The following is a 25,421-nucleotide window of genomic DNA, read 5'->3' as shown; positions in this document are numbered from 1 at the left end:
CTTGATCATTCATAAGGTAATTTAGATGTTCTTATACTGTATAACGTGAACAATCAAGATGCAATTTTTCGACTCCTAATGCCAGTCATATTCACTGTGGAATTTGGTACAAATATCTACCAGTCTACGTTGCTAGATTACATCAGCGCAGTAAGATGAAATGAAAAAAAATGTAGGAAAGAAATGAGTAGTAGTAATGATAGAAAAAATACTATACATAGTTCGAAAGGAGGGAGAATAAAATTATGAAACTCAGAATCAAAGAAAAGATAAGGGATAAACTCATCCGCCTAACTAAAACCTATTGTGAACTACATTATCTAAGAACAATAACCAATGATCATGATCAATTAGTCTGCATCTGTCAATAAGCTCAGACCAATAATCAATGACTTCATGAACTGATGCTATATTTTACTTTGTCCACGCCTGGCTTTCTCCTAACTTACCCTAAAATTAAAACGACCTAAAAAAATATCAACGAACACTTTGTTTACTGTACATTGTTTTCACATTGCTAAATGAATTTTCAGTTAGATTAGATAGTACTGGACATAGATTGAATGCTTTCCATTACGTTGATGCTAATTAAATTATTCCATTAGAAAAATATTTGTCCTGAACTTCCTAAATGAAAAATATTTTTGACAGACATCTTTAACAGATGAGAGGCGTATATGATTACTAAATTTTAATATAAAAACACTTCGAGGGGGTGTCTTCCAATTTTATATCAATATAGTAACCTATTCTTTTAATATTTATTACTGGGCTCATAGAGTACTTATTCAATTAACAATAACATCCACTGTGATGATGTAATATTTTTTACAAACAAACTATTTTATAACACTATAAAGTGTATAAATCTCAGGTTTATTATTTTTATAAAAACTCTAATTACTAATTTACATTAGTGAATCTTAATAATAAAAAAATATCATTAGTGCGATTTACAAATTGATCCATGTTTACAGATATGAGATTGTATATGATCTAACTCCGCCTGGAGCCATTTTGGGGCTACTGCCGGTCACAAACCCGGATAAAGGAGGAAGCCTGAGCATGGGGTTAGCGACCCAGTTGTTTTGAGTTCCATATGTTCTTCAATTGTAGAAATGCTGACCTTGCTTTGCCAATCCTCCCCTTTACATCTGCGTTCAATCCTCTTTGTTTATCAATGATGCTTCCCAGGTACATGAATATTTCCACCTTTCCAGAGTTTCGCCACCAAGTGTGATTGGGTTGATGTTCTCCATGTTGTATTTGAGAATCTTGCTTTTTCCTATGTGTTTGTTGGGGCCTCATTGGGATATAATAAAAGTATATTTAATAAAAGGTTTACTGTTAGTGATATGATAGAAATGAACATTTACCATCAGAAATGATATGGAAAATAGTCTTCTTTTACATGATTTATTAGTTATCCTATTGAAAATGTATCCAGTTTAGTACACACAAACAAAACGACAATTAGTCATTGGTAAACAAGAAATTTTGGTCTACATATTACTCAAATAAAGTGATGGATGACTCTTTTCTCTCTTCATCCTGGAATCTAGCAATAGTGGACCATAACCTATTTGTTCAAATTCAAGTATAAATTCATCAAAGAAGATCTTCTTGCAAAAATAGGATCAAATATTAAGCAAGATAATATAAGATAAAATTTGACGAATATAATAATAAATATATTTTTGTCATGTCCCAATGAATAGAAAAATTGTCTTTCTGGCCTTTCGTGACTTAGTGTAAGCCACTTCTTCAGAGTAGACAAATTGCCGTAACTATCAAGTCCAGCCATAGTATTGATACTTATAAACTTATTTTAAGATTGTGTTTGAAGAAAATAAAGCAGTAGAACTATGAAGCAAATCGATGTTAGCATGCAAAAATTCTTAGGTGTAAGTATTACAAGCAAGACAAGCAATGCCTCCAGTCTGTGAGTCACATTCACTGTAATTCTAAATTCCATAATTTTATCTTCTCTTATATTTATGGTGTGCTATATGAGCTAGTAGCATTTCACAGCTAATTAAAATAGCTGGTAAATGAATTTCTGGTACATATGAAGTTGTATCTTTTGTTACATTGTAATCATGTTAGATATTTGTCAGTAGTGAAATTCACAATATTGATTATTAATAATTCACTACTCAAATACAACCTACAAATACCAATCATTCCTAGCTGTTATTTTAAGTATGTTGTTTCCTTTTCTTAGTTATTATTTCGTTTCTAACTAAACATTTTATGGTTGAAATCATGAATCAATTAAAGCTAGACCAACATGGAAGACCTAGAAGCACTGGACGGTCGTTCCATTTCATTGTGGGACTCCTCAGCAGTGCGCATCCACGATCCCGTCTCGCGGGATTCGAACCCAGTACCTATCAGTCTCGCGCGCGAGCGCCTAACCACTAGAACACTGAGCAGGTCGGGATCCAACGGTGTTAATGTCTCACTTCAACCAGTCCACGAAGTTGAGCAACCGTTCACCACTGTCTTCAGTGAGTTGATATCTCACAACAGACCTGGTTGAACTCCCATGGTCACTGCCTCTCACTAGAACTCCAGGAAATATCTTTTGAAGTCAGTCACTAGTGAGCATATGATTATTATCAATTTATGATAACATTACTAACGTAAAGTTAGGCTATTTTAAGCTAATGAGAAACCGTTGAAATATAGTGAATTCATGTCATTCCTCAAACCTCATTGTTCGTACTTTATTTATTTGAAGTTAGACATTAACACTGTTGGATGCCGGCTCAGTGGTCTAGATGTTAAGCGTTCGCACGCGAAACCGAAGGTCTAAGATTCGATTCCCCCATGCGAGATCGTGGATGTGCACTGCTGAGAAGTCCTAAACTAGAACGAAACAATCATCCAGTGTTTTTAGGGTTTCAATAGTGGTCAATTTTACATAGACTCATGAATTCAACTACTGAAATTATTTAAATTTAACAAAGGGTAAAGATTTATACAATGTTTATTTAGTAATTTTACACAATAATAAGTTAGTCTCTATAAACTTTGCATTCACAAATATGAAAAAAGTGAATTCACCTGTCAATATTGATTTACCGCGTTGCTATTAATAGAGCTATATGATATTGGTATAATGGAAAAAAAACATAACTTGAAACACATTTCTTTTTATACATGAAAAGCACTTTACTACAATACAGTTGTTAGTACACGAAAGTGTAAGATGATAGATACACAAGTGAATCTTATTGACTAGGATAAATTATTTAACACTTGAAACATTACACAGTAAATTATATGACGAATAACTCTCTGCTGTGTAGTTCAAAAAGCTTGTTCATTCCTACTTATAATTCCTTAGTAAAATGTACTTGCATATCAGTATTGATATTTGTAATGCTTTTCCAAAATTTTGATATGACTAACAGTAGGATTTTTGTTTACATCTGTAAAGCAAACCGTTCACATTATCAGTTTGAGGTTATGGAGATTGTTGAATGTCATTGATATCACAACCATTGAAAACCTGGAAGCACTGGACAGCTGATTCATTCTAGTACAGGATTGCTCAGAATTGCACACCTACGATCCTGCCACCTGGAATCCAACCTAGGACCCACAGTCTCGCGAGATGACGCTCAAACTCTTATTTACTGAATCGGGATTCATTTGTGTACAAGTCCAACTTAAATCACTCCACGATAATGCGTGACCACCGGTTTGAAATCTCAATGACATTCAGCAACCTCGGCAACTCCATACTAACAATTATCATGTGCACAGTAGTGATTAGCTTCGAGAGGAAATTTCCATAGGTCTAGTGTGGAGCCGTGACCAGTAGAGCTTAATCATGTTCAATGTAAAGGAACTTACAGAAGACAATATAAAATCATGCAACATCACAGATTGATTGAAGTTATGCTTGTACACAACTAGATTCGGATTCAGTGGTCTTGAACGCATTCGTGAGTGAAACCGAACGTCCTGGGTCCGATTCTCGGTAGCAGGATCGTAGGTGCACAATTCTGAGCAATCCCTTGCTAGAATGAAACAGCTGTCCAGTGCTTCCAGATTCTCAATAATTGTCTAACTTAGATCGGTTCGCGATCTCAGTAAAATATTCTACTTTACTAATATTTTTCAAACATCTTACTACCTGGGCACTTTGAAAAAATGTATTTGCCGAAGACCAACATTCATTGTAAACCGTTGAGTACGAAACAGCTGCTTTGTTTTTGGGATACTAAAAATCGCACACACAACTGCGTACAGGGTCAAACGAGGGATATTCATCTTTTTCAAAATTAACTACTTCGTATCAACCACTCAACTAACTGTTCTTTCAACTAACACTACTTCCCTCACTCGGCATCTTCCTTACGACTTTTCATAACAGCAAATGCGTCGGATTATTATGTGAAGTGACTAATTGATAACTAACAATGATTCGCTTATTAATAATATGAATACTAAATGACCATATTTTACCATTTATTCGACTAACTCCGATTGGAACTTGATAATATGACATAGGTTACTACTAAGTAATCAATACGTATGGACAATAATATACAATTAATTTGTAACAAAAGTATTGGAAGCCAAAAATACGAGAGAAATTCAGGATCGATGAGTCTCTACTGTTTAACCATGACTACCTCAAGCAAATGAAGTAGATTGGATTAACCTGTTGTTTTGGATTGAGTCTGGGTCCTTTTTTGAATTACGAACGGTTGGTAGATTGTTCTAATACTGAATGGGATATATACGAACTGGATAGATCAGATGACTAATATGTAACACTCCAACGACAATCCCTAGGACGATCGAGAGAGAAGTCATGTAAAAGAGATGCATTAGACAAGACCCGGCCAAAAAACAAATTAAAGTTCCGATTGATTAAATATTCCCATTGAGATATTTTTTTAAAAATAAGTTTTTTTCAATTCGATACCAACTAAATGATGATGAGTTAACAATATAATAACCAGTCAGCAACAACGTTTGAAAAATTAAAATTAAGGTAAATTTCCATAATCAATTAATTATCACAACTAGTTATGCACGAGTAGCAATAGGAATGTCTTGTGTTATCTATGAGATAAATAATAAGTCATTAGTAGGACGGCTGCAATGAACATTAGGTAACAAAATTACTAACCAGGTTAAATGAAATTAGAAATTGAAATGTTAATAAAACTGAATTTAATGAATTCTGCAGAAAGAGTGAGAGGTGTTATGAAACACGTAATAGTATTTAAGTAGAGGGCCAGGGTAAATTCAGAGGCCGTATAAACTTTTTCTGTATACAGATGCGAAGTTTTTTTGATATTCAGTCCTTTAGTTTTTGTTGTACTAAGGTCGTATTCTGGAACCATGGGGTAGGTTTGATGAGATTTCATTGATAACTTTAAACGGTAAATTTGTATCGAATTAATGAATAATGTCGACTAAATGAGCCAAATTGTAGCTTCTTATCTCTTTTTTTTGTTCATCAGTCAACCATGAAGGGTGTAGTTCAGATATACGAAGATGCATTTATCTATTTGTGCACCTAATATATCTAGCTCTACAAGAACAGTTTAAATGTTTTTTTCAACTATACATCGATCATTTCAATAATTATTGATTACCGAAGTTTATCAAACACAGTAATCGTTAGTATGCACAAGATCACAGTGAATTTAAGAATACAATGAAAATGACTTGAAATCGATTAACCAGCCTCATACTGAATAAATCGATAAAAATGCAGAAATTTAAAGTCATTGAACGAAGTTCACTTTAATCTATATGTGAATCTTAAAACCGATTTCTGATTGTAGTATCCGTAACATTTTCCGTTGACTAACTTTATCTCAGCAGTCAATCTTTCTAATAAATTTGTACCAAGCTTTAATTTATAGGCTATCTCAGCTTCTAGAAACAACAGCACATCAAGAACAGCTAATGAATTGTAAACAGTATAGGTAGTTTAAAAATATCTTATCAAGATGTTTATCACTACAGGACAGCCCTTGTAGAAACATTAATTATTAATTCAGAGCACCTCAAGTGGGCCGACAACTGCCTGTTTATTAAAACTAGAATAAGGTGTCTAATATAGTAAAATGAATTGATCAGAACATACTTAGAGAAAATAAATGGTGAATTTACTTAATTTATTCTCTTTGATTACACATACACCCGTAAAAGGGAAATGTGCCCGTCAAATAAGTTTTTCCAACTACCCTGTTTCAGTAATTAATCTCACTGTCCAATATCCATTATTTTAGCCCCAGAACAAATAACGAAGAATAAAACCGATTTCATATATTTGTGACAGGCCAACGGATTAAGTAAATTGAGAATAAGTACATGATACATATATACTAATGGTAATCAATATACTCTCAAAAATACCATTTAGAAGTAACATTATGTCGTAGTTCTCAATGAAAATGAAACTACTCTGTTAAGGACGCTAAACTTAATCTAAAGTGAGAAAACAATGTGAATTTAAATAAATTCAGGGCAACAATTGAGGCAGAATAATATGAATTCTCACATTATTAAAATGTTGGATGAATTCATTATATTTCGGGGTTTCTGATGAGCTGCTTACAGCCATATATGTATTAAAGTGTGAAATTGAGGTATGATATAGTGTGAAGCAATAGAAATCGGTGACGGAAGGAATTAGAGTAACAAAGTTTATCAATAATAACTATATATATATACATATATTCATGAACAGGCATGAAGTATTTTAAAGAGTACATTCAAAAACTTAGCGGTGGTGAGGTAATAATTAGATGAGATCCGGAAACAGATAAGATGGATCGTGTGGTATTTATAGATGTCATGAAGAGTTCACATAAGATTCAAATCATTTGAAATGAGACACAGAAAATGTACAGCAATCGGGTGATAATGATCTAGAATTATAAATTAAAGGGTTTTGTCATATGTACATAAGATTTGGAAAGTTCACATAAGTTTAGAAAACATATTGAATGAAAGAATGATTTTGATGTACTGGAAATAAGAATTTGTTTGGCTAGAACTGAACAACAAAATAAACACTGATAAAATAATAACAATAATCAGTATAGGGTTGTGGAGATTCTTGAGTCACATTGAAATCATAGACCGATCAATGTTAGGCCATCATTTGTAACATGAAAATCATGCATCAAATACATCTTTTTCACATCTCCTTCAGTCGTCCTCTACATGCTTCATGATTCTTTCAATTCGGTTATTTTAATTGCTGTCTGTTTACACACCTGTTCTCTTCAATTCAATCTTCTGCTTCCAGGCATTCCAATTGCGGTTACATGCTATTTATATACGTCAGCATAAGTAGCATACACCACAGTAGCGGTCGATATCAGTCAAAGCTGTTAACAAGTTGATTACTGACTCTATCTGGACATATAAATCAGGTTTGAGTATTAGAATTGCCACCACTTCGACAAACCAAAAAGAATTTGTGTTCTAAGCATTCTCATGCTAACAATAAGCTAGAATATAAATTCATGTGGTAGAACAATGATAAAGGTTTACTTTGAATTAACGATACGCAATTAAGCGTTATCACAATTAATATCCAAACGACATCGTATAAACAAAGTTCTACTTAAAATAGAGGAACAGTTCCATCAACTATGTTTTTTAGTGTAACAGAATGGATTGATGGTACGTATGAAGTATATTAGGTTGGACTGGATATATATTGCGTTTTGAGTATTTTCTGTTCAACATACAGTCACTAAACTTATTAACAAGAATACTTGCTTTTGTCTAAATTTCATTCTTGTACTGCCCTTTCTCATACATATATATAATTTTGAACTATTAACACTAACATAACCTTAAATTCTGAATCTTTATTCTTGTCGACGTGAAATGTCTCAATTTACGTCTTGGCAATCAAATATAGGTGACATTATCCGATTGTCCAAACTGATATAGTTCGTGTTTGAACAAGCGACTAAATGATCATAAGTTGAGAACCTTAACCAATAAGCCGCTGGTAATTTACACAAATACATATTTTTGCTATATTCTACGTTGTTTTTGTCTCTCCGTCTAATTACTACTGAGAACGTCTAACACTAGATATGTGAATGGATAGTGGTTGAATATAAATGAGAAATCTCTGAGGTATCTATGTTAATTTTTCTAAAAATCTAAATTCAGGGATTATTTGTGGATCCGGTAAAATTAATATATTCATAAAAAATGTCAGAAAACATGTCCCATCACTGCTGGGAAAGGCCACAGTGACACGATGCCCAAGAATTACGCCTAACGGTCAGATCTTAATGGACTAAACAGTAAGTGGTCCACAAACTGATTTCCTCCAATAGCCAACGAAATTTTATCATGTCTATTTTGTATGTAAGCACGTTATATTACCACACACAAATCTATTCTTCCGGCTAGTGGTTTTTTTTCTATCCCAAATCATTCGGAAGCATACATCACTAATCTGGTCTCGTGATCAAATATCAATCGGCCCTACAATATTACTGTACATGGCCGATCGATCAACATTCTTTCTCTTCATTTTCACAGTCAGAAATTCATTGGTACAAACATTACAACTTTATCCCATAACAAATAGTTTAATTTACAATGTATTAGGTGAATTACATTAATTTATTGGGAAATCTCAAACGGGACTTTTCTTTTAAGGGCTAGGAATAAAATAGTTAGAATATATATTACCAATAACAGTATTCTACATCTCAAACACAAAATTGAAATTTCAACTGTCAGTCAGTCACAACGTAAAACTTCGTACGTACGTACATCAGTTCGAGTTGCCATACCGCATTAGCACAGAGATCCAGTTGTCGATTCAAATCCCATAGTGGTAGAAGTAGTAAGAGTATAAGCAGTAATTCGAAAGATCAGGGTTTGAAGATGTTATTCAAGGAGTATAATACACTGAAATAAATTTGGAAAGAGAAAAAAGGAAGGGGCATGAAGAATTCAGAAGATTAGAATTTGGTAGAACTCAAAGAGTGGATGCACCTTCGCCATTGCAAACGATTTTGAGCCATGTCATTCAAGGTCTCTAACCCTCAGTTGCTATCATCTCGCGGATCCCAACTAGTTAGTCTACACCTACCAACATGGCTCAGTCCACTTGTCAGTGACTTCATGGATTTATGCCACGTTTTAGTCTGGCCGCCAACTGGCTTAGTTGTAGGTACTATTCTCCTTTCTTATCAAAGGGTAAACAAAATAATTTAGCCTCGAGGATTTTAGAATCATCATTTACTTTTATGAACAAGAAATAACAATCAAATAAATACAAAATATTCATTTCGTAAATAAGATTAACATCATATCAAATCAAAATCATTACATAAAGTTAGGTAAATAATAAAGTTTTTTTGTAAAAAATAACAGGTAGATATGAGATGGGTATGTATTTGTTACTATGTTGAGTATGGTGTTAAAGGAAAATACAAAAATATGCATATATCACTCTTCAATTATATTATTGCTTCACTATATTACCAAATACAATTTGTTATAAATAGGAAGATGTGAATCGGTTTAGGAAGAAAGGCATCGAAATGAAAAAAACAAAAACAAAAAATAACAACGATATTCTTGCTAATTAGAAAAAAAATTTATCATATTAGCGTTAATTGTAGATTTTATATGGTCGACGATAGTTATTTTTTGAAGGTACATATGTATAATTACAATAATTTAAAGATTCACCAAATATTAAACGTATTATAAAATGTTCTGTGAATGGTCGAGAAAATACAAAGATAGTTATTAAAATACATGCTAATAACATACAATTTATGTAGATATCTGTTATAGTATTTGGTTTCAGTTTAGAAGACGTGTGGTTTGTAGCTAGTAGCGTTTTACCATTGGTAACTATACCATTCTTATTGTTTACATCAGAATCGGATTGGCATATACAACGACAGCGAGATGAACAATTGTTATCCTTCATAATTTTCTGAAAAGAAATTAGTAAGTACTCAGCTCCTTCAATTTCGGGTGTGAAGTAGTTATCTGGAGGGAATTTACTTAGATATTATTCATTCTGAAAAGATAAAAAGTGCGTTTAACAGTAGGTGGCAATAAAAAGTTTTCAACTTAGGTTAAGCTATGAGTTTAGCGAGTTCATCGTTCACATGAGCGGTTACGTAACCAGACAAGTTAACAGTTCGGGCGACCAGGCAGTAATCCAGCCCTTACAGAAATCAAATGATTTATGTGGCGCACATCTATTTGGTGCCTCCTTGTACCAATGTTTATATATATATATATATATATATATATATATACTAAAAGTATCCAGGTAGGCACTAGGGTTCTTTGGACTTTAAACAGTTTACAGGAGTCATAAAAATCTCATCCTATGTATTAACAAATCAAGCTATTCACACATTAAGTATTGCTAAGATTGAATACGACAATATTAAAGTCTGACACAAAATTACTATTAAGCACTAGTCGGGCTGCTATGTGTGATTAACAGAGGAGATACAGTTGAACCAGAAAAAAGCATAAATTCCAAAATTAGGTGTTCAGCTAACAGAATACAACAAATACAGAAACACTTGTTCAGTGATATTTCTTTGTGAAGGCTGATTGATAATTATTATTGTTTGTAACATAAAAATTCGATTTTTCTAGTGGACAGAATGTTTACCGATTGATAATGCAGCACGACGTACTATAGTTGAGAGATAACTATTAACGGGATTGAATTTAGTGACTTACTCCATTCATTGATAGCCCCCAAATGTAAGATGATCAGAGTAACTGAGTCAATTAACATGAAATTATGTTTTTTTTCCTGAATACATATTCTAAGTCTAGGAACGGCAAGAAGTAATGGATGAACTTTTAGTGAGCAAATTTATACGTGTTTTACATATACAAGGCAAAGCAGAACGAGCTTCTGCTTGGTGTATTTGCTCTTTGATAGGCAAACAGATATCTCAACTGGGTTACAGATGGCATAAATAAGCAAAACCTGAAAGATAGCCTTTTATATTCGTGAGGTTTCGGTTTGAGAAGTCAAACGATATAACTATTCTTTAAAGAAATCTAACATAGAACACATGATCTTGTTCTTCACCATTGAATTGGATTACAGTGATAAATTAAGAGTAACAATGTTCACAGAGCCCACATAAATTGGCCAACAATATAAATCTCTGATGAAATACAAGCAGAGAAATCGATTCTCTTTACTCATTACACACAATAGATTGTCTTAAGCATAACGCCTTTGAACTTGGAATCGAAATATACACTTTCAGGAACAAAACCCATAATTTTGGTGAAAACTATCATAAATAAATGGATCTACAGAGTTTTATGATATGTAAAACATTAAGTGCAACTAATGCTTAAGGTAATATTTTTGGATAAAATCTTGAAAATCTCATCAACAGAACTGGCTTGTTTTTGGCTTCATATCAATACTTAAAAAAATGTTTTGGGATCTTATTGTGGTGTTTGAGAATAGTATTATTCAATAAAACAATTCATCAAGAACACTGAAGAGTATCAGTTCAGAAACTGAAAAAAGTAGACTGACCAATAATTATTATAATAATATGCTCTGAAAAAATTAATTTGTACGTTGTATGCTAAAATATATGTATCATTATTTTTTGAGGTATTAGGCTTTTATAAACACTGTCCATTGGAAATTCTAGGATAAGGATTTACTTCTAAATATGTAAATAGGAACTACGAAAAGTGTGATTTTCAATATACACAAACACTGATTGAAAAGCCGTCCGACTATTGATTTTTAAAATACAAAAGAAGTCGTTTGACTTCAAAAGTGTACGGATTTAATGTCAGTTGATCAGGTTTGAAGCGGAAAACCAATTAATATCAAACAGTTAATCAAATTTTTAATCCTTAGTATTGATGAAAATATATCCTTTAAAGAGAAAAATCCTAACTCTATTGATTAATGGTATGAATATTTAATAATCCCAAGAACGACGACTGATGGATCTGTAAAATAAAAAGAGGTAAATGATACAAAGACTCGTTGCAAATAAATTTGTTCTAGCTGTGCAAAACCGACATCTACTTGAGCGAGATAAAAAACTAAACAGAGGTGTATCAAACAAATTAGGAGACAGAATTACAATAATCATCACCGTATAGATATATTCGATGAATAAGGTTAGAGATTAAAACTGAATATGATATTTATCAGTAATATATGGTGATAATAATTTAGAAAAATTAGTGACATTATTCTATCTGACATATTGTTGTCCAGCTTACAACATATAATAAAATAGAGTAAACTAATAAACATAATCTGAAAAACAGAATTTGAATCAAGCGTACTTTTCTATCGTGATCACACATTCTATACAATAAAAATCTAAAGACTAGTAGAGAAGTGGCTTATCATACAAAACACCAAGTGGAGAGAACTACAACCAAAACTACTAAACACATCTTATTCCATAAACTTTGGTCTCAACAGTCGAGTAGTGTAAATACCAGACATATAATCTATAGCTCACTGGCAAGTGCATAAACCTTCACTTGATAAATGCCTCACATGTAAAAACGAAGCAGTTATAGCAGTGGTTAGTGAAATCTAAACGAAGAAATATAATATTGAAATAGAAAATGTCCCATACGTAACAATAAGAACAACTTTTACTCTATTGAAGAACTTCACTTCTTAAATTCTGGAGAGACTGATGATTGACTTATCTGAGGAAATAATACCTAGTTTCTATAATCAACGTGAAAACCACTCAGCATTGAGTTGAAAACTGTTTGGTTTTCGTTCGGGATAGTTAACATATTTTGTTGTTCTGTAACAAGTTTACTTTCACCTGCAGAAAAAAGACGTTTTTTCATACAAAATTTATGAAGAAAAGCAAACCGAACTACATTGTTGGTTTTGCCCATTTACAGCACCAGAAAAGTTTGAGTAAGGCTTACTATTTTCAAAAGGTTTTAGATATTTCATGGGAATTGAGGATATCTGATATTAAGTATGATGAATAAATCTTAATATGCGACAAAGCGGTTGAAGTAACTGAGACTAGTTTGAGGAAATAACATCTGAAGCCCACACTTCAACTGTCTAGTCAATCAATTTCATTATTTTATCGTATTTGAACATAAATATTGGTACAAGAAAGCACCAGTCACATATGCACCACACAAATCTCATTCGATTTGTGTGAGGGCTGTGATACTGCCCAGGTACCAAAACAGAAGCAGGTGATTTTCTTAGAGGGCAACACCCCGAGCCTTTGACATAAACGTCTAACCCATAAAGCAGCAGAGCAACGTGAGGAGATGTGGTGCCATGGTAACAGTGACCACTCATTGGTTTATGCACCATTTCTCCCTTCAGGATGCTGGAGCCCATGTGCACCACTGGTTTGGAATCAGGGTTTTCCAACTCCCCTAGGTGGACTCGCAGTGTCCACAAACCCCATTAAATCGCTGAACATTCGCTTTTCATTCTCTCACTTTCGTAAACAACACTCCCGCCACGAGAAGGCAGTGAGTAGGACTTCCTTGACAGAGGCTATATACGCGTGGCCATGTGAGAGCATTTCGAGAGGGAGGGTGGCCCCTCCCCACTCTCGGCCGTACCAGGACATTTGAGGGCAGCCAATCAATTAAGCAGTCTTGTATCGACATTCCTAATGAAATTTTAAAGACACTCATGACTTATTGTCCTTGAGCATTTCCTCTCTGTTGACCATTATCAGCTTCATTTATATTCAGTTAACTGATTATTATTATTATCATTACTAATGGCTTTATTCAATATTACATTCTTGGCACAGTGTAGGATTCTCAGAACAATGTACTTCAACAAGTTTATTTTACGAGAAGAAAAACGTGAAAGAGATTGGTAACCTTATACATATATACATAAGTTAAGTAGATAGACTACCTGGGATGGAATGAAATGTTTTTTAAGGTGTTTGAATCTGTACAACGTTTTAATTAGAAACGTATTTAAGAATACAAGTTGTTGACTAGGTCATCTCTAACAACCTGTTCGTCACACATGATACTTGCTAGATAAGCTATTGTAGAGCCTCTATATTTTTGCCGACGTGCATGGATTCTAATGTATTGACGTCTCGTTATATCAGAAGATATATAAGGAGAAAGATACGAATGAAGTGGATAATTAGTATCTGACAGGATAACACCTGCCAAGACTTTGCAAGATCTTGGATATCGATACACAACCATATTAATCATGAACTCAAAAATACTCACCACACACCCTGTTAACTGCTTTCAGCACCCTGCGCAATACAGTAAAGTCTTTTCTCAAAGCCCCGGGAAAGAATAATGGAGAACAGTAAAGAATAATAGGTAATATACAAGAATCGACAGTGTAAGAGTAAATGTCAAGTAATGCCAAAAGCATGCAGCCTCTTCATGTAACCAGACGAGAAACTTTCTTCGATGACAACAAGACATGAGAAGACCAAGAGAGATCAGAAGAAAAAATTACACTAAAATAAACGACTTTTGATACTACGTTTATCAAAGAGTCCCCAATAGTACAAACTTTGCAGGATTCCAAAAGGGTGTGTAGGTGTCGTTCGTGTCTCAGGCTAAGGCTAACAGTTTGATATTTAGACGGATCAAGTGTGAGACCATTAACAACAGACTGCCATTCAATACGAGACAAGAACTCATTCATTTCAGGAGGATGTAAAGAGGGGGAAGTCCGCATACATATTGTGAGATCGTCCACATTTTTAACAAACGTGTTTCCTGTGGATGGCAGATCAGGTAGAAAAAGAGAGAAAAGAACAGCTCCTTGCAGCACACCATGAGGCAGTGGGGAAATCCAACACTTCCCTCCGAACATAGTGTACTGTTCTCGTCCAGAGAGATAGGAATATAGGCAGTTGGTTGTTCAACTGTTAGTGTTGACGTTGGTAAACTTGTTAAATAGTTGTCTTAGAATACAGTCAAAGGCAGAGGTTTAATCCTGGAAAGAGCATCCAACTCTTTTTTAAGCTGAACACTATATTATGATGCACAACAACAACAGCATCTAAGGTGCTTTTCCGAATTTATAAGCAAACTGATACGGATCAATGTGTTTCAGCGCAGAACACACACAACCTTGTTTGTATTCAAAAATTTGGGACAAGTCTGAATTGTCACATGTCTGCTAAGTAGTTAAGTTACGATTACACGCACATGGCAGCAATAGATTGTTCGCTTTGTACCACTAAACCTCACAATTAGAGTGAAATATTAACTAACTTTAAAGTTGTGCTGACAGTACAATAAACTCAAAAAGATTGTAATTAACGAGAGACTATCGCTTGTCACTAAACTAAAAGAAACTGATGACAGAGTGGACTTAAGGGTCAACAAAATAAAATTATATGCCGAGATATTGAAACATGGACTTTTGATCTTGAACTGTGTTCAGCCAAAATACGTAACCTCTGTTCGATAACGTTTGATGAATAAAAACGTTTACAGCAACAGTACCAGTTGAGAGTGACTGAGTAAATATTTTAAGTAGCATAGCTTTCGTTGTTGACTTCAATAGCAATTAACTAATAAGCGGCAGAGAAATGCGTGACTCACGAGAATACACACACTACTGCAGACAACCTTCGGCGTTTTAGTTAGTGCGCGTTTTCGGAGTCCACAATTTGAATACTCATTATCGATACGAACAACTTCAGTTTGCTTCTATGATCATACATTTCCAATCTTTGACTTCTATATAGTTTTCGAAAATGAGCACGTGTTACACCAGACCCGACGTATGGAAAGGAAATAAGCAAGATATTATTCACTTAACATCGTTCGTAGTGTAGGAACGGTGAAATGTCACTGAACCCTAGCCAACTCATTCGGCAGTTGGGTCACTGAGTATCGAAAAGATCATTGACCACTGTCAAAGTCAAGAACAATCACCTCGCATCAATTAATCATACGCCATGGACTGGCCTATGTGGTGGTAGTCTCACTAACTTCTCTGTACTTATTCTTACTAATATATTACCCTGCAGCTGTAAATAATTCCCCAAAATCAATAGCTCATTAAGTGTTCGACATTGGATGCTGACCACGTTGTTTAAGTGGACTTGTTTAGCTGAAGGCTTTCGGTCATGCATCCGCACCAGATCACGTTTCAACACGGCGTGGGACACAGCTCCTACGTTTCATTAGCCAGCTTATAGAAAAGGTCCTCGATATATTGGTAACGAATCAAATATATCTTTCCTGCCTCTTCTCGTCTGACTTCTGATTTCTATCTGACTGGGAACAATCGAATATAGAAAGTGCTACTGGTATTTAGTTGTAAAACTAGAACATCCGTTGCATCCTCAACCCCAATAGCATCCTTTGTGTTAAACCAAGTCAATATACTGTGAGTCTGTTCCATTTTGGAATATTATTATTCATTGTTATTCTTTATTTGAATTTTATTTCGAGGTTAGCTGATTCTTCACACTATCCACGTCTACGTTGAATAGACTCCCAATCATTCGACATAGAGCGTCTACTTTGGTGATCTACTCTTGTATTCGTGGAGAAATTAATGGACTAAATGAAGAGGAAATATTACATCATTATGGGGAGACAGTAATGCCTGATCATCCTGGCGGACGATTGTTGCAAGGTCCGAATATTCTTGATGTATACACCTTATGAACACCCTTCTCATCAGTTCATACAAATCCTCTCACACACAGTGGGCAATGTGACCATTAAAGGACTCCATGTCTTTGATCTGCTAAATAACGCTGATACAGTCAAATCCACGGGACCCGATGAAATGTAACCTAGGTTACTAAAGTAATTGGCCAACTTCTCTGAGAAATCCTTAAGTATATGTTTTAGTCTATCCCTAACCTAGGGTCGATTACCAAGAGCCTTGAACAGTGTCATGGTAAGTCTTTTCTTCAATACATGTACGAAACTTAAACCTGAGAACTACCGACCCATTTACCTGACCAACACCGTTGTTGAAATTTTAGAAAAGGTTATTCGAAAGGAGCGATTCACTTATTTCGATGAAAACCGGAACATTTCAAAAAAGTAGAGTGGCTTTGGAATAAGTTATTTCTGTCTCACTAACTTATTGGTGGCTTGTGAAATATGGTGCTTTCCTAAAGACCAAAAGTTACATGTAGACGTAGCTACATTGACTTCAGCATAACTTTTAACAAAGTTCCTCACGACCGACTGTTATATCAGTTAATAAATATTGTGGTTGGAGGCAATTTACCAATATAGATAAAAGACTCTCTAGTTGGGCGCTAACAAAGTATGGATGAACTTCAAGTTGCCTATCTCGGAAACTGTGCGTTACGGGTTGCCTCAGGGTACAGTTTTGGGGTCAGTGTTATTCCTCTTTTAATGTAAATGACTTTCCTTGTAAACTATCATTGTCGGTCTTGCTATATACTGACAATGTCAAGATATGAAGAGTGGTAAGACGTGGAGGTGATAGTTAAGAAATTCGAAATGACCCGGAAAAGTGATCTGAATGGTCCCAAACTTGACAGTTATCGATAAGTAGGTCCATATGTATTGTGATACACATTGGTCATCAAGGTGTAGATACATACACAGTGAATACCAGTGAGCTATCCATTGTCCAGATACACAATGACTTGGGAGTCATCGTTAGTCAAGACTTAAAAACTACTGCACACTGCTGTGCAATAGCCGCCAAAGGTTCTATAGCTCTGTGGTCAATTCGTAGGGCCTTTAGTCATGTTGACGCTAAAACTTTTTCAACTTTGTATACAGTATTCGTGTGTCCTAAACTTGAGTACTGCATACAAGCGGCCAGCCCTTGCCTAAAAAGACTGAGCTTTTGGAAAGGGTTAAGAGAACTAAGCTTATCCCCGGAATAGCGAAGCTCCTGTTCGGTGTCCGAATTACTAAACTAAACCTATTTCCATAGTCAGATAGAAGTATCAGAGTTGATATGATCACAGTTTTTAAGTTGCTTAGTGGCAAATTCGCATTTGATATGCCCTCGTTTCTTTGTCTTGCGAAACGGACAATTTACGGAAACACTTGAAAAAAGTTAAAAAGCCCAGAACAAAGTACTTGTCAGATGACTAACGACATTTTTTCATTCAATAATCAACGAGTGGAATTCATTACCTCAACACGTGGCTGAACCTCCATCTGTAGACTCTTATAAAAAAATTAAATCAAAGTATTATAATTGCTTTGAAGACCGTTTAACACAAAAGATGCTATTGGGGTAATATATTAGTAAGAATGAGTACAGAGATGTTAGTGAGACTACCACCACATAGGCCAGTCCATGGCGTATGATTAATTGATGCGAGGTGATTGTTCTTGACTTTGACAGTGGTCGATGATCTTCTCGATATTCAGTGACCCAATTGCTGGATGATTTGGCTAGGGTTCAGTGACATTTCACTGGCCCTGTACAAGAGTTTTATGCATTTTAAGATTCGTTAACATTTTTTACTTCGTACATCACTCTACATCGAGCTTCTCGATATTTAGGTTTTGTCTCATCAGTACCCAATAACCTGAATCTATCTCACTTTTATCCTCTTACAGAGAGGGATGCGAACCTCATTACTGAACCATGGTGAAGAGTTTCTCGGATCGCTTGGTGTAGTTCAAGAGATGTGGGGTGCAGTAACCTTCAAATACTAATTTCCAAATAAATCCCAAGCTGTTTCTATTGGGGTTTCTGGGTCTATTGTCCAATCTACTGTAGACCATCAACGTTGATCTATGTAGGATGATTGGAGGCCTACTGGAGTTGAACGGTGTGACGAACAAGCTAACTTCGACGTCACACATCGCGACCAGCACCTTACGTGGATTGCCTCATCGACGTATCAAGATAACATGGCTGCTTTGAAGACTGTAAAACACAAGAATGTTATAACAGGAATATATTAGTTAAAGTAGATACAAACGAAGTAGAACCACTGCCGCATTGGCCAGTCCATGGCGTATGATTAATTGATGCGAGGTGATTGTTCTTGACTTTGACAGTGGTCAATGATCTTTTCGATACTCAGTGACCCAACTGCCGAATGAGTTGGCTAGGGTTCAGTGACATTTCACCGTTCCTACACTACGAACGATGTTAAGTGAATAATATCTTGCTTATTTCCTTTCCATACGTCGGGTCTGGTGTAACACGTGCTCATTTTCGAAAACTATATAGAAGTCAAAGATTGGAAATGTATGATCATAGAAGCAAACTGAAGTTGTTCGTATCGATAATGAGTATTCAAATTGTGGACTCCGAAAACGCGCACTAACTAAAACGCCGAAGGTTGTCTGCAGTAGTGTGTGTATTCTCGTGAGTCACGCATTTCTCTGCCGCTTATTAGTTAATTGCTATTGAAGTCAACAACGAAAGCTATGCTACTTAAAATATTTACTCAGTCACTCTCAACTGGTACTGTTGCTGTAAACGTTTTTATTCATCAAACGTTATCGAACAGAGGTTACGTATTTTGGCTGAACACAGTTCAAGATCAAAAGTCCATGTTTCAATATCTCGGCATATAATTTTATTTTGTTGACCCTTAAGTCCACTCTGTCATCAGTTTCTTTTAGTTTAGTGACAAGCGATAGTCTCTCGTTAATTACAATCTTTTTGAGTTTATTGTACTGTCAGCACAACTTTAAAGTTAGTTAATATTTCACTCTAATTGTGAGGTTTAGTGGTACAAAGCGAACAATCTATTGCTGCCATGTGCGTGTAATCGTAACTTAACTACTTAGCAGACATGTGACATAATTCAGACTTGTCCCAAATTTTTGAATACAAACAAGGTTGTGTGTGTTCTGCGCTGAAACACATTGATCCGTATCAGTTTGCTTATAAATTCGGAAAAGCACCTTAGATGCTGTTGTTGTTGTGCATCATAATATAGTGTTCAGCTTAAAAAAGAGTTGGATGCTCTTTCCAGGATTAAACCTCTGCCTTTGACTGTATTCTAAGACAACTATTTAACAAGTTTACCAACGTCAACACTAACAGTTGAACAACCAACTGCCTATATTCCTATCTCTCTGGACGAGAACAGTACACTATGTTCGGAGGGAAGTGTTGGATTTCCCCACTGCCTCATGGTGTGCTGCAAGGAGCTGTTCTTTTCTCTCTTTTTCTACCTGATCTGCCATCCACAGGAAACACGTTTGTTAAAAATGTGGACGATCTCACAATATGTATGCGGACTTCCCCCTCTTTACATCCTCCTGAAATGAATGAGTTCTTGTCTCGTATTGAATGGCAGTCTGTTGTTAATGGTCTCACACTTGATCCGTCTAAATATCAAACTGTTAGCCTTAGCCTGAGACACGAACGACACCTACACACCCTTTTGGAATCCTGCAAAGTTTGTACTATTGGGGACTCTTTGATAAACGTAGTATCAAAAGTCGTTTATTTTAGTGTAATTTTTTCTTCTGATCTCTCTTGGTCTTCTCATGTCTTGTTGTCATCGAAGAAAGTTTCTCGTCTGGTTACATGAAGAGGCTGCATGCTTTTGGCATTACTTGACATTTACTCTTACACTGTCGATTCTTGTATATTACCTATTATTCTTTACTGTTCTCCATTATTCTTTCCCGGGGCTTTGAGAAAAGACTTTACTGTATTGCGCAGGGTGCTGAAAGCAGTTAACAGGGTGTGTGGTGAGTATTTTTGAGTTCATGATTAATATGGTTGTGTATCGATATCCAAGATCTTGCAAAGTCTTGGCAGGTGTTATCCTGTCAGATACTAATTATCCACTTCATTCGTATCTTTCTCCTTATATATCTTCTGATATAACGAGACGTCAATACATTAGAATCCATGCACGTCGGCAAAAATATAGAGGCTCTACAATAGCTTATCTAGCAAGTATCATGTGTGACGAACAGGTTGTTAGAGATGACCTAGTCAACAACTTGTATTCTTAAATACGTTTCTAATTAAAACGTTGTACAGATTCAAACACCTTAAAAAACATTTCATTCCATCCCAGGTAGTCTATCTACTTAACTTATGTATATATGTATAAGGTTACCAATCTCTTTCACGTTTTTCTTCTCGTAAAATAAACTTGTTGAAGTACATTGTTCTGAGAATCCTACACTGTGCCAAGAATGTAATATTGAATAAAGCCATTAGTAATGATAATAATAATAATCAGTTAACTGAATATAAATGAAGCTGATAATGGTCAACAGAGAGGAAATGCTCAAGGACAATAAGTCATGAGTGTCTTTAAAATTTCATTAGGAATGTCGATACAAGACTGCTTAATTGATTGGCTGCCCTCAAATGTCCTGGTACGGCCGAGAGTGGGGAGGGGCCACCCTCCCTCTCGAAATGCTCTCACATGGCCACGCGTATATAGCCTCTGTCAAGGAAGTCCTACTCACTGCCTTCTCGTGGCGGGAGTGCTGTTTACGAAAGTGAGAGAATGAAAAGCGAATGTTCAGCGATTTAATGGGGTTTGTGGACACTGCGAGTCCACCTAGGGGAGTTGGAAAACCCTGATTCCAAACCAGTGGTGCACATAGACTGTGAGACACTCTTTATCTACTTCTTTTTGAGCAGTCGAGTGATATCATTTGTCTTTAGAATTTGGATTTTGAGCTTTTTCCCAGGCACGCAGCTAGAATGTTAAGCCTAGTATCTAAACAAAATGTGTGAGTCAAAGATCTGAACAAATAATGTATACCAGTGACATCTTATAACTGATTGATTCGGCTCTCTAAATGTTCTGGGTATGAGTCATTCACCCTGTGTATTATTGATTATTCAGTCAGTCGAGGAATTTGTAAGCCGGCAGTTCTTTTAATTTTTAACATCCTTTTTATTAGCACTCATATTTTAGTTATGGTTGATAAATTGTGGTGTTTAGGTAACACAAAACACTGTAGACCAACTTTTAAAATCTTGAGTATTCTTGCATGATCTTGGGCAGGTATGTCATACGATGCTACCGTAGTCAGAGTTAGTCATATGATGTTGTTAGATGGACTCAGTCTTTAAAGTGATTGATTGCTGTTTGTAGATCGTACAACAAAACCAAAGGACTATAATCGACCGCCTAAAACAACGCTAGATGGTTGGAGTGGGACGGATAATAAATCAATTCTTTATCTTACTTTAAACCAGAACTATGTTTTTATTCCATATTCTTTTTTAGTTTCATCTAGGTCAATAGTTTTTATTCTTTCATCTACTCACTATACTAAAGTGAAATATATCAACTTGAATCAATGTGCTGCAATGTCAGGCTCTAAAGTGTTTTTGGGTGTGCTTACGGACAAATTATGGTCCATCCTTCATTGACAACCCTATAAGCTAGTCGCCTATGTGGAACATTGATCGGGAAACTACAGCAAATAGCGATATTTTATCTCAAGTAACAAACTGTTCAAGTACCTCAGGAGATTTCAAAAAAATTTAATCTGTTCGGTAAAGCTCCAAAGATTTTCGTGTTAAATTTCAGAGAAGTCACATTCATAACTGAGTAACACTTTCGAATAATGCAAAAGACTATCAATGAGGCCAAGTAAGTGTGTTCTCTTCAACAAATCTCTTTTTCTTGTTTTTAGAAGGATTGGTGCATTCTATGACTTCAATACGTTTGCACAAAATAGTCTTACGAATAGTAGGTTGTTTTTTTGTTATTGTTAGTACCAGATTTACGTTGGTTTTTTATCCTAGACTTCGAATCTACGTGTTTCGAAGATGACATTAAAAAGCCTGCTGAAATCAGTATGATATGAATATATTTGTCACAACTGTCTTTCAGTTGAATTTCCTGTCGTTATACTAGATTCAGTTACGGGAACACTGATAGATTCATTTCAAAGTTTCGTGAAACCAACAGAAAATCCGGAACTAAGTGTATTCTGTTCTAATTTAACCGGCATTCAACAAGTATGCGTACAAATGGTAGATGTCAATATTTTTCCTAGTGCGATGTAGAAAATGCTCCTACTTTGGCAGTTGTTTTGAGAAAGTTTGAGCATTGGCTTCGAAAAGCCAAAGAAAATTTGGGATGTTCCTTTAAAGGTCAACCAACTTCAGCTATATTCGTAACATGGACTGGTGAGTTTGGTAATTTTTTTGTTAAATGTCTGTTTTGTTTCAGTACTAGCCCAGATAAGCCTACCTACATCATTGTTATGCAAAACGGATATAAAAGTATGATGAATGTAGCGATGATTTTCCAGTTTTAGTTTAACAGTTTAGTTTAGTTTTTACACACATCAAGCACTAGCTTAAAATATGATTAGTTATTCAGTATCAGTCATCAGCTTTCTTACTATTTAAAGGGACAGTTGACCAACGTAAGAAGTGATCATATTAAAAGTGAGTAAATAAATAAATGACAAGCAGAAACTAATCTAACCGATAATCTCAGCTGGTTAGTTGCTATAAAAAAGTGAATCCTACAAATTCTAAATACACTAATTGTGATATTTTAAATTATTTACACTTAGATGATATTGATTTTTTTAAAATTAGTAACCACCAATAAAATTGTACTTATGATGGGCATCATCTCTCTGAATCATTTGGAACAGTTCATTTTTTATTTCTCCCTAAATCTTGAGTTCCATCAAGCCCACTATTTCTTATTATTGACTTTCATCCATTCCTTTTTGGGTTTTATCGTCTATGTTCAGTCCCTTTATGCTATTTATACTACTCCTTTGATTTGAATTACATACAGTACATTTGCAATACAACTTGATGACCATATATTAATCTAAATGCCATACCATCTGGACCATCTACTGTGTCAAGATTGTGTTATGTCTTGTGGTCGAGTAGATGTCTAGTTGATGTGTGGCTTGATGAGACCGCCAATTAGGAAGCAGTGAATTGTCGATTGGAACAGTGACACGAAACCCGAACGAGCAGACTAGAGTGCTAACCTGTCCTGCGATCTGCCTAGCCCAGCCCGTTAAGTCCAGAACACAAATAACAGCCTCAGTGGTATGAATCCTTATTTACAAACATACTGGGTTTTTATACAAACCAAAGTAATCAATAAACTGATGATAACTCAAGAATCGTATGATAATAAGTCAAAGGTCAAAATAAAGCTAATGATAAGAGAAATACGAATATGAATAGTTCAGTTACGTAATAATTGTACAATAAGAAATAGGCATATTACATTGATCCATAAATAGACCTAAAAGTTACCATTCGTAATTCACCGGGGGATATAACAGATTGGTATGACTACTATGTCATGGATGGAATAGACCTTGAATCCTAGTTTTGTTTCCTCTAGTTAAGCATTTCTGTCCCATCCGTCCTACTGACACAGTTATAGTCATAAAACTCGTTTCTAGTCGGCTTAATGTTTTGAGGATATGGCAAATCATAAATCTATGAAAGCAAATTTAGTAACTATGCTAACGAAATGTCCAACCGATTTGTCCCATGTTTCTAGTTGTTCAGAGTTTATTCGAACAAGCCTTTAGTTTTGCATCATCAGTTCGAAGGATACATTAACTACAACACTTTAACTGAACAATATTCTCAAATTATCTACGATAAATATATTTGCAACCTAATATGCTAAGTTAATTTCAGTTACTGAGTTACATAAAAGTGTTCCAGTACCCTACACTTTAAGTGTAACATCGTTGAACTAATCAATGACAGCGGACGTAACGGAATAATATGAGTTCTTTTTTAAGTAATTGATTCACGTCAGATGCTCTCAACCTGGGAATGATCTTGATTACTAAAACTAGTGTTTATTCTTTATATCATATGAATGAATATTAGTGAAAAAGGTATTCAATATCGGAGAATTATAAGAAATTTCTATTGCACTTGTGTGTTAACTACCGTGTAAATTTTAAAAAGTTTTAAGGATACGAGAACAAAGTTTAACGAAATAGAAACCCATGTCAAAAGTTACGTCAAAATAACTATAAAAAGGGATAGATTAGAAAAGTAAAATGAGTAAAGCTCAAAAATTGGCACAAGAATGAAGAAAAGGAATTCATAACTGCCAGTATGAAATAAGATATAACTCAGTCAAATAGTGGAGATTAAATTCACCAGGGTAGTTTGACACCGACAATTGTATTCTATTGAAGTTCAGTTTCGACCCTTCAATAACTTTTGCTTCGGCTAAATGTAATGAATTCAAAGTTACTTCTGAGTATTAATTATTTCGAAAGATCTTAAATTATCAACATTATGTCCGTTATCAAACAGATAATGGGTGACCGTATTGTTGAAAATACGTTAACATTTTGGTCTCAATCGCTGTAGAATGTGCTCCGAGTTGCCTGAAAGAGCCTTCCCTCCTCTTCCGATGTAATGACTTTGAAATGTACATGTAAACTATAGAGTTGAGATCATGAGTCAATTGAAGCTAGACCACCATGGAAAACCT

General features: G+C 35.1%; 3 protein-coding genes across 4 annotated transcripts in view; 2 read left to right on the top strand and 1 right to left on the bottom strand.

The window, feature by feature from the left end:
* Positions 1-9,250: 9,250 nt before the first annotated feature.
* Smp_051660 (hypothetical protein) lies at positions 9,251-15,639 on the bottom strand. The gene is made up of 2 exons (XM_018790635.1): positions 15,604-15,639; positions 9,251-10,057 (listed from the first exon to the last, which is right to left on the bottom strand). The coding sequence occupies exon 2, from the start codon at positions 9,962-9,964 to the stop codon at positions 9,638-9,640; it is 327 nt and encodes a 108-aa protein (XP_018646147.1). The 5' UTR covers positions 9,965-10,057; positions 15,604-15,639; the 3' UTR covers positions 9,251-9,637.
* On the top strand, positions 13,263-13,723 carry Smp_051670 (hypothetical protein). Its single transcript, XM_018790634.1, has one exon. The coding sequence runs from the start codon at positions 13,318-13,320 to the stop codon at positions 13,630-13,632; it is 315 nt and encodes a 104-aa protein (XP_018646146.1). The 5' UTR covers positions 13,263-13,317; the 3' UTR covers positions 13,633-13,723.
* Positions 15,640-22,253: 6,614 nt separating the features above from the next.
* Smp_051420.1 (3'-5' exonuclease eri1-related) overlaps positions 22,254-25,421 on the top strand; it is a gene marked incomplete at both ends in the record, with an annotated part of 8,809 nt that continues 5,641 nt past the window's right edge. Inside the window, 5 exons of one of the 2 annotated variants that reach the window (XM_018790633.1) lie at positions 22,254-22,559; positions 22,603-22,658; positions 22,691-22,765; positions 22,803-22,930; positions 22,969-23,101. In XM_018790633.1, the coding sequence (XP_018646144.1) occupies positions 22,534-22,559; positions 22,603-22,658; positions 22,691-22,765; positions 22,803-22,930; positions 22,969-23,101 (418 nt within the window). The remainder of the gene's footprint in view (positions 22,560-22,602; positions 22,659-22,690; positions 22,766-22,802; positions 22,931-22,968; positions 23,102-25,421) is intronic. The other variant, XM_018790631.1, reaches the window with a different exon arrangement.

Source organism: Schistosoma mansoni, assembly GCF_000237925.1.
Source record: "Schistosoma mansoni, WGS project CABG00000000 data, supercontig 0049, strain Puerto Rico, whole genome shotgun sequence".
Classification (NCBI taxonomy): Eukaryota; Metazoa; Platyhelminthes; class Trematoda; order Strigeidida; family Schistosomatidae; genus Schistosoma; species Schistosoma mansoni.
The sequence above is the reverse complement of the archived record's forward strand: the minus strand, read 5'-3'. Positions and strand labels throughout refer to the sequence as shown.